Genomic DNA, 8,896 nt, shown 5'->3' with positions numbered 1-8,896 from the left:
AAAGGTGCATATTTTTCCTTTGGCCCCCCCTTTGAATCTCCGCTAGCTCCGACACTGTCCATACCCAACATAAAGGGATAAACCAGAAACAGGGTTGCAATGGTTATAAAGTCACCAAATCCAGATTTGGTTTGAAGTCCAAGATCCATATATGAACAAAAATCTAAAGCTTCAAATAAGCTAGAACAACATGTGACGATGTGACGTATGGGACGTTCGATTCAACCAAATAATCTGCTAAAAAATCAAAAGATTTAAATATTAACTTTGTAAGCAAAGCAGCCAAAATCTGTAAAAATATGATACAGTTTTGCATCAGGCCCTCTGCTTCAAATAAACATAAAAAATCATGCTTAGTGTGACAGAAAACAATCTGGGAAGAAGAGAAAAGGCATGCTACTCATGATTCATTTCATAACAAAATTGATAAGGTGATGGAAATGGCTAAGACAGATTGAACGACGAGTTCGCTTCAAACAGACAGCAAAAAACTGCAGGTTCTACAAATCATGTTTACAAAAAATGTACTCCTAAGCATCCAATTTTTTAAAATGCCTCTGCAAATATTCCCTCAAGGAACCAGTATCTTGTGAGCCCACACTTCTACTCACCAAACTATTTAGCTGCTAAACCAGAAAAAAATGTTTTGACTAGCACCTTGTTCTGTTCTATTAAACTTAAAACATCTGCCAAATCTGCAGACCTGCATTTGTGGTACATCAGTACTTCCTCTGTAAATATAAGATCTTTTAGATCACTAGAGTGATCTAAAAGATCTTTTGAGATCACTACTAAAAGATCTTTTTAGATCACTACTAGTGATCATTTCTTAAATGCAAAGTTCCTACTCACCACCCTATTAAGCTGCTAATCAGAATTTACAACATAATTGACAACCAAGTAGTTTTCATCAGTAATGCACTGTGGAAGAACAATCTTAATTACTTCCTTGCGACTACCAGACTCTATCCAAATTATCTGAACAAGGACCAAATTTCTACAAATGTACTATATACCAATTATCACCTACGATTTTTACATCTCTATTAATGTTAGTATGTTGCGCACTAACCTCTTAGCCCACGATGGACCTTGAGGGTTGACCTTACCTATACACAGCCACGACACCTGCAGCGAGTTGCCCCTTCTGCGCGTGCAAAACAGAAAAAGATCACGATATACTTGCGAATCGACATACCTCCTGATTGATTAGTTGCATTAGGAACTTCATCGCTGGTGGCCGCCTCTGCTTCCTATCCCTCTTTCTCACTCCTCCGCTTCCAAATGACGTCCACGGTGGGGCCTTTGGGGGAGAAGAAGCCAGATTTCCATTTCATATTAAGCTACCAAACAACTACATCAATTCTATCTTTTGAAACTCTCATGCTTACCACTCATTGACTCATCCTGGGCCACGACTCGACTAGTTTGTCGTACACGACCGCTTCTCCTCCGTCTACTTCCAGGACCACAAGCCCAGACGTATTTTTTCGTTTGCTATTTTGCTTCGTTACAAACGCTCGCGTATGTGGCACATACATTAAGGACGTGTTTGGTTTCTTATGTGGCACCTGCCTCGCACCCGCCATGCAAAATCTAGTGCGTTTGATGGCTTGTGTGGCCTCCTCAGCCTGGCCCAATCGATGCAAAAGGAGGCCTCTCAGCCAGGCTGAGGGGCACGCAGGAATCGGCCGTATCTCCGAACCAGGCTCGCACCTGCAGTCGCAACTCTCATCCCGTGTCTCCCTTTCCTCCTCTCTCACACATCAGATTGAATCGAGTAACCCATTGCCGCCGCCGCCGCCTGAGCTCCCTCGTCCACAGCAGTTCGGGCTCTCTAGTAGGCACTCCTCCATGTCCACGCCGAGGGACACGTCGCCCGACGCCGACCGAGCTCCGTTGCTGGTGCTCCTCCATGCCCACGCCGTCCGCCACCGGTCCGGGCTCCCTAGCCAGCGCTCCTCCATGCCCATGCCGGGGGACACGCCGCCCACCGCCGGGCGAGCTCCGTTGCCGGTGCTCCTCTATGCCCACGCCGGGGACACGTCGTCCCCCACCAGTCCGGGCTCCCTAGCCAGCGCTCCTCCACGCCCACGCCGGGGGACACGCCGCCCATCGCCGGTCGAGTTCCCTCGCTGGTGCTCCTCCATGCTCACGCCAGGGGACACGCCGTCCACCACAGATCCAGAGGAAGAAGGGGAGAGGGGAGCACCTGCGCGCTGCGAGGCGCAACCGGCGCCGCGTTTCTCCCCCTCTCTCCCCCTGAGTTTAGTTCAGATTTCAGTTCAGCCTTCTTTTACATGTTCCATGGAATGATCCAGATCCAATTGACATTGTTGAAATTGAAAGAGAAAGGTTCACAAAATTAAGCTCAAATGCAGTCTACCAAATAACATCTATTGTATATAGCATCTCTCATGCAACAATATCATACAGTGCACCAAACATACATCTCAACCAATTTCTGCATCAGCTCAACCAGACCACGCTCACCCAGAATCCCTCATGCGATGCAGGCTAAAGCCACCCAGGCAACCAAACACGCCCTAAATGCATCGCATCCAGAGACGCAAAACAGCGGCCCAGATAACGAGCACATGTGTGCTCGTGACCAGAAGCACCGCGTCCAAAGAACAGCAACAGATCATCACGGAATAAAGCACTCCTCTACTACCACCACCACCAGTACTAAAGTCGATAGAAAATTCAGAGCTCCCCCGTGGTTCGCCTACACGTCAAACTCCAAGTCGGCGCCTCCCTCCCTCACCTTCCGCGTCCCCCTTTCTCCCCTTCCTACGGCTTCTCCTCCCCCTCTTCAGTCTTCGCCCCTGCCCACCCTCGCAGATCTCGCCATTCCCTGCCACGCCGCCGGCCGCCCGCCCGCGCGCCCCGTTCCGGCGGAAGGTTTCCGCCTCTCCCACAGCCTCCCCGGAGAGCCGGAGGGGCCTGCGCCTATCCGACGGACGGCACGGCTCCTCTCTCCCCTGCCGCCCCCACCGGCCGCGATACGGGCTGTCGATCCTCGGTGAGCGCCTCTGCTCGATCCGGTCAGCTTCGGCTCTCGTGGACCATGGACCCCGTCGCCTGCCAGACTGCTGTCGCGCTGATGCAGCGGCGAGGCCGATTCTGATTCTGCTGCCGTGCGCAGGGTTCGTTCGAAGACGCAGGCGCCTGTGCGACCGAGTGCGCGCGCGGAGGGTCAGGGTCGGCGCCGAGATGAAGGGCGTGTCGGCCATCCCCGCCGTGGCGATCATCCCTTCGCCGCTCTTCCTCTGGCGGGTCAAGGTAGCCTTCGCAGCATTTCCACGGGCGCTACATGCTTAATGTACTTTCTGATGTGTAGTAAGTGTGCTCCGTGCGGCCGCCGTTATGCGCATTGTCTGCAGCGGATGCCATGTTTGTAAGGAAATTAAGTGATAAGCCAACGAATCTGATGCCCCCCTCATTGCATAAACTTTGTAATAGCGACAAAAAATCATGCCATGTCTAAATCTCTGCTACTCTAGGATACGTCTTTGTTTTCCACGATACTTGGAACAGTAGAACACCTGAACACTACTATGGTGTTAGCGTCTCGATATTTTCGCAGTACATGCCTAGGAGAAGCCTTCTAGCTTAGTCACAGAAGATGAAGCGGCCTTTTAGCATCGCCATTTTCAGTTGGAGCTGCTGCTTTTTTTACTGATTTACCCTGTAATTTCCTCCAAGAGACACTAACATATTTACCTGTCCATATCTAATTCTATTCTGTGGCATCATGTATTTTATTGGTTCTTTTTTTGCTGTAACCACTAACCAATTGTACTCAAATTACCCTGTTCTCTTGATTTCTCATCTGCCAGATCTACATTTTACTTCTCAAATTGCTTATGAGTGTGTCCCTTTTCCAGGTTATATTGTTTCTCCTATGGGGCTTGTGCTGTTGCAAGGTCAGTGTTGCTCTATTAATCACTTTTGTACTGTATGAATTGAGCTTCATGTAATTGTTAATTGATTATGCTCTTGGAACTGCAGATAGGGTGGGACTCAGTTATGAGAATGAGTGTTGATCTGCGAAACTTATTTCTATACGAGGCTTTCTTATACTATAATCCTCTTCTTCTGGTGGTGAGTTTCTTTTTGTTGTTGCACTTGTGGCATACTCAACTCTTAGTAACCGCCTATGCAGAAAATTTACTCATGCATGTAATTGTGCTTTGTGTTCCTATTGTAGGCACTGATGATTTGGTTATGGGGAGTAAATTTGTGGGTTTTCGCACAATCATCAGTAAATTATGCGAAGGTGTTTGATCTTTCGCAGACACATTTATCACACCGAGAAATATGGAGGGTATGCCTATTTATCTTGTTTGCGATATCCATTTGATCTCTTGTTTGAATACATTTACACTGACATGCCTATCCATAGCCTATAAGCTTTATGGAGTATTGCAATGCAATGTCTGCGGCATATGGTTGTTACGGTAGCCTGAATTTTACCGATGGTGGCAAAGCTCTCAACAATTCTTTTAGTTCCCAGTCCATTATATTTTTCTAGTACAACTGTACATAACATTTCTAAAGCAACCATGTTTATCTTGCTTTTATATGCAAGTAATATATATGATCCGTACTTTAGTGTCTGGAGAACATGTGTTGCCAGGGGAATTATTTCTGCAGTCGAGTACTGACGGGCTGGTGTTTTGAACTTGGCTCTCTTTTCTTTAAACTGTATCTTGTTGTTGTCCTGTCCATTTCTTTTATGCTGACATAATATTGTATAATTGTTCATATTACATGTACTCTGGCATATCATTCTGCTTAAGTACACTTATTTTCCTCCATTGGCAGTGTGCTACTTGGCTGACTTTAGTTGTTCCAACAAGTATGACAGCTTACCTATATCTGTATTCACATGGTGAAGTGTCTCTTGCTGCATCTCAACCAGTGTAATATCTTGAGCTCATTAAGTTGTTAATTCTATGATTTGCTCATGGGACCTTTTGTTGTGTACATTACGCTTGGTTATACTTGTGGTGGTGCTTATCAGTTATCAGTAATCAAATTTGGACATAAATATCCCCAGAGCTCTCCCAAGGAACAGTATAATGATAAGATAATTGTTGACATACTAAAACGAATGTCTCATTGTGTATCTCTGGCTCTGTTGTGTTAATTGATGAATTGAAACTTACATCCTGTCGCAAGATCAGAACAGTAGTATATTCATTATACATTTTGCTAGCAATGAATGTTAATGCAAGTGCCACTTTTACCTTAAAGTTATGCCTATTCTCCTGTAATCGAACAAGTGGAAATGCCCATCTTAGTACAATACTATTATATGTTAAGCATCAATTGATGTACATGCAGACATAGTTACGGATGGTTTCTTTGTAACACTGAAGTGATCTAAAGTTCTGTATGATGCACAATCCACTTACTCCTGCTTCCCCTTATAGAAACAATAAATCATGCAATTTATTCTACTCTGATTCATTATTACTTTTTAAATGCTGGGTTATGAATTGACATATCATTCTGCCTGTCTGCAGGTTCTTTTGTATGTTATCCTTCTGATGATCCTCCTTTCTCCTTTTGATATGTTTTATTTATCATCACGCTTTTTCTTTCTGAGGACCATGTGGCGTATAGCACTTCCATTACAAGTAAGTTGTAAAAAATTTCAGTAATGTTAGATAGGTTTTGCTTTTAGCTATGCTATAGACAAAACAAAATATTTTGGTATGTGGTGCCTATTATATATACCTGATTGTCCTTGCTTGCGGAGCCAGTAAATCTGATCAAATAACATTTTGAATTGATTTAATGTACTCTTGTTCCGCAGGCAATTACATTCCCTGACTTCTTTATGGCGGATATTTTTACATCCATGTCAAAGGTATGCTGTCATTTTTTGTAAACAATTGGAGACAGTTTGCAGTCATTTATTTAAAGTGTTTACTGTCCATTGTTTTGTTTTAACTAATTACTGCTATAGATAGTATGACATGGTTTTCTTGTTTAATATGTACTATATTATTTTCTGTTCTCATGTTAGCTGTAATATACTGTAGTTTCTGTAAGAAAAATTATCTCCTAACTACGTGAGCATCTGCAATATACTATTTCCTCGTTTTGTAGAGAACTGTTTCTAGCTTCTAGGCTGTCCTGAGTGGAGATTTTCAGTTTGATCTTTCTAATATGTTGCTCAATTGCTGTATTTGTTGCAGGTGTTTTCAGATTTGGAACGTTCAGGTTGTCGCATGGTCCATCGTCAGGTTAATCTCTTTGTTTCTCTTGTTCTATGCACATATTGTCTTCTGCAGTATCCATACTGCTTGGTTTACTTGACGATTGCAAAGTACTGCAAAAAGTAATTGTTATCATGAAATTTTACAGGTCGCGACAATTGCTTGGTTTGAAGCAGATTCAATTTGTGGTAGCCACTCTGTAGCTATTCCTCTAGTTCTGGTACTCCCTTATTTGTGTCGTTTCTTCCAGTGTCTTCGACAGTACAAGGATACAAGGGAGAAAACTTGTCTTCTGAACGGTATTTACTCACCACCATATTTCAGCTCTAATTTTTTATTTCTTTTGAGATGACATACATGTTTAAAATGCTAGAAATAGTACAAATTGTAGCTTGTGATCATATGTTTTTGTACCTATTTCTGGACACTTACCAACATTTTTGTACCAAATCCAGCACTCAAGTACTCGACAGCAGTCCCCGTGATCTTTTTATCAGCTCTCAAGTATCATGTATTTCCCGACGTATGGATTAGCTTTTACCGCCCCCTGTGGCTTATTTCCAGTGTTGTGAATTCATTGTATTCCTTCTACTGGGATATAAAGCGAGATTGGGATTTGAGGTGCCATTCTCTACAAAAGTTTCCTTTCCACTCTGTCCTTGCGTATCAATTGTTGCTAATGAGACTTCCTCTATAATTGCAGCATTTTAACCAGGATTTTCATGTTCAAAAACCCAAATGCATGGAGCAATCTTCTTTACGGGCGTAGCTGGGTATACACTCTTTAACACTTACTCCCTCTATTCCTAAATATATGACATTTTGGCAGTTCAAATTGAGGGAGCACATGATTTTAGCTAGTACACCTTGTTAGTTTTGTGAACTAATACTTTCCTGATTGCTCTACAGGTATTTTATTGGGTGTTAGGTAGCAATCTCATTCTCCGATGTACATGGACATACAAGCTATCGGCGCATCTGCGGCACAACTACCTGACAGTGTTTGCGATAACAGCTTTGGAAATGGTGAGGCGGTTCCAGTGGGTCTTTTTCCGCGTCGAGAATGAGTGGAACAAGATGGCAGCCAAGCAAAATTTTGAAATGTCCTCTGATATGCTGCCTTCGGAAGCAGATAGGCTACTGGATTCTAACAGCCATACAGTCTGACCCTACACTCTAAACAGTCTTATAGCGCGGTCCTTGCGAGGTTCTTTCTCGTAATATCTCTAGAGCTCAGAGGGCCAATTATACAGGATAGGTTTCCACACAAAATGAAGTTGTTGGCACGTGTGCCCGTATGTAACAGTCTTGAATCCAGACAATGATAGTAATACCAAAAACAAATAATGTTATTTGGCACCTTTACAGAGACTATCTGCCTAGCTGATCTGCACATCAACAATCTGAGGTTGACGCTTTATCCTTTTGGTTCTGTTCTCCTTGCAACTGTTCAAATGCAGCTGCAATCATCTTGCGCAACAGTACAATTAGCGCTTATCCACAAGTGCAGTGCGTGGGAACTGTATTTGTTTTCTTCATCTCAGTGTTTGGTAGTAATAAGTTGCATTTGAACAGCACATGCTCAAGATTGATTTGTACCCATTGGAACAACAGTCTAGAAACAACTTAGTTTAATGGCTGTGGTTTTCCCAATCAGTCTCTATACCCACCCACAGGATTTCTTAAGCAAGTTGCAACTTGCATAATGGAATCCAAACCAAAAATGGAGCCCTTGTCTGGGACAAAGAAGGGAGCTGATTTTTATTCTTGCCATTACACCTGACATTATTACTCCCTAGGTATAAATAATTTGAACAGAAACAGACTCGGTTACTCATTTGCATCCATGCAATAATTAAGTGACTTACACACTGAATTAGTACTCCTACTCTACCACAAATACACAAACACAAGTAGTACAGTACATTATAAAGAAAAGCATGGGACACATGAATGCTCGTGGAATTCGCAGCCGCTCGTGGTCACCGTCGAACGTGCGTGCGCGAGGCAGCAGCGGTACACGAGGCAGAGCGTGCGCCACGGAGAGGGAGGAGATCCAGAAGGTCCGGGGAGGTCCCGCGGCTACGGAGACGTGAACGCGTCCTCCGGCTCCGGCGCGGTGGGCTGCTGTTGCTGCAGGACGAGGAGGGAGCGCAGCGTGTCCCGGAGGCGGTTGGCGCGCCTCCGGTGGCGGATGCGGCGGAGCACGGCGTCCTTCTCCAGCGGCCCCGCGCCGGGCCCGGGCCTGTGCAGGTACAGCCGGCTCGTCACCCGCACCGCCGCCGCCGCGTCCCCCTCGTCTTCTTGCGCCGCCGCCGGGGGCGGAGACGAAGGTGGGCTCTTGGACACCCTGGAGTCCATGGCAAGATCGATCGGACTTCTTCTCGTCCTCTTCAGAGCTTTGTGTGCGGAGCTGAGTGAGTGAGTGATGAATGAAGGAGTGAGGGGAGTGTGAAAGGTGGCGAGGCAGGGGCCATTTATAGACGGTTTCGGGGAGCTCAATTGTGATTTTAGTACTCCGGGTTGCTGTTTACTACCTCCGTCCTGATTTACAGGTCCTCTTTATAGTTTGTGCCAAATTTTGACTAAAGATTTAACTAACAAAATATTAATGCATGTCAAGAAAAATTATTTCATTGGATTTATATTTGAACATAGTTTTT

The 8,896-nt window shown here is 44.7% G+C and overlaps 2 protein-coding genes across 3 annotated transcripts; one reads left to right on the top strand and one right to left on the bottom strand.

Annotated features, from left to right (window-relative positions):
• The first annotated feature begins 2,716 nt into the window (after positions 1-2,716).
• LOC119307544 (SPX and EXS domain-containing protein 1-like) lies at positions 2,717-7,615 on the top strand. Of its 2 annotated transcripts, XM_037583621.1 has the most exons (13): positions 2,717-3,025; positions 3,149-3,285; positions 3,891-3,929; positions 4,015-4,107; positions 4,214-4,330; positions 4,831-4,926; positions 5,535-5,648; positions 5,828-5,881; positions 6,213-6,260; positions 6,382-6,532; positions 6,689-6,854; positions 6,937-7,006; positions 7,143-7,400. In XM_037583621.1, the coding sequence occupies exons 2-13, from the start codon at positions 3,217-3,219 to the stop codon at positions 7,398-7,400; spliced, it is 1,275 nt and encodes a 424-aa protein (XP_037439518.1). In that variant the 5' UTR covers positions 2,717-3,025; positions 3,149-3,216. The 2 variants fall into 2 exon arrangements, with proteins under 2 accessions (XP_037439518.1, XP_037439517.1); XM_037583620.1 differs by lacking the exon at positions 2,717-3,025 and having other exon boundaries at positions 3,217-3,285; positions 7,143-7,615.
• A 274-nt stretch (positions 7,616-7,889) lies between these two features.
• On the bottom strand, positions 7,890-8,688 carry LOC119305227. Its single transcript, XM_037581805.1, has one exon. It carries the CDS (start codon positions 8,592-8,594, stop codon positions 8,316-8,318), a length of 279 nt encoding a protein of 92 aa, XP_037437702.1. The 5' UTR covers positions 8,595-8,688; the 3' UTR covers positions 7,890-8,315.
• Positions 8,689-8,896: the final 208 nt, after the last annotated feature.

This window comes from Triticum dicoccoides, chromosome 5B, assembly GCF_002162155.2.
Source record: "Triticum dicoccoides isolate Atlit2015 ecotype Zavitan chromosome 5B, WEW_v2.0, whole genome shotgun sequence".
Taxonomy (NCBI): domain Eukaryota; kingdom Viridiplantae; phylum Streptophyta; class Magnoliopsida; order Poales; family Poaceae; genus Triticum; species Triticum dicoccoides.
This window is presented reverse-complemented; position numbering and strand designations above follow the sequence as displayed.

Coding starts and splice junctions, on each gene's coding strand:
- LOC119307544 (XM_037583620.1), top strand. CDS start 3,217: ATGAAGGGCGTGTCGGCCATCCCCGCCGTGGCGATCATCCCTTCGCCG. Junction 4,331..4,830: donor CACACCGAGAAATATGGAGG/GTATGCCTATTT, acceptor CTCCATTGGCAG/TGTGCTACTTGGCTGACTTT. Junction 6,855..6,936: donor AAGCGAGATTGGGATTTGAG/GTGCCATTCTCT, acceptor CTATAATTGCAG/CATTTTAACCAGGATTTTCA.
- LOC119305227 (XM_037581805.1), bottom strand. CDS start 8,594: ATGGACTCCAGGGTGTCCAAGAGCCCACCTTCGTCTCCGCCCCCGGCG.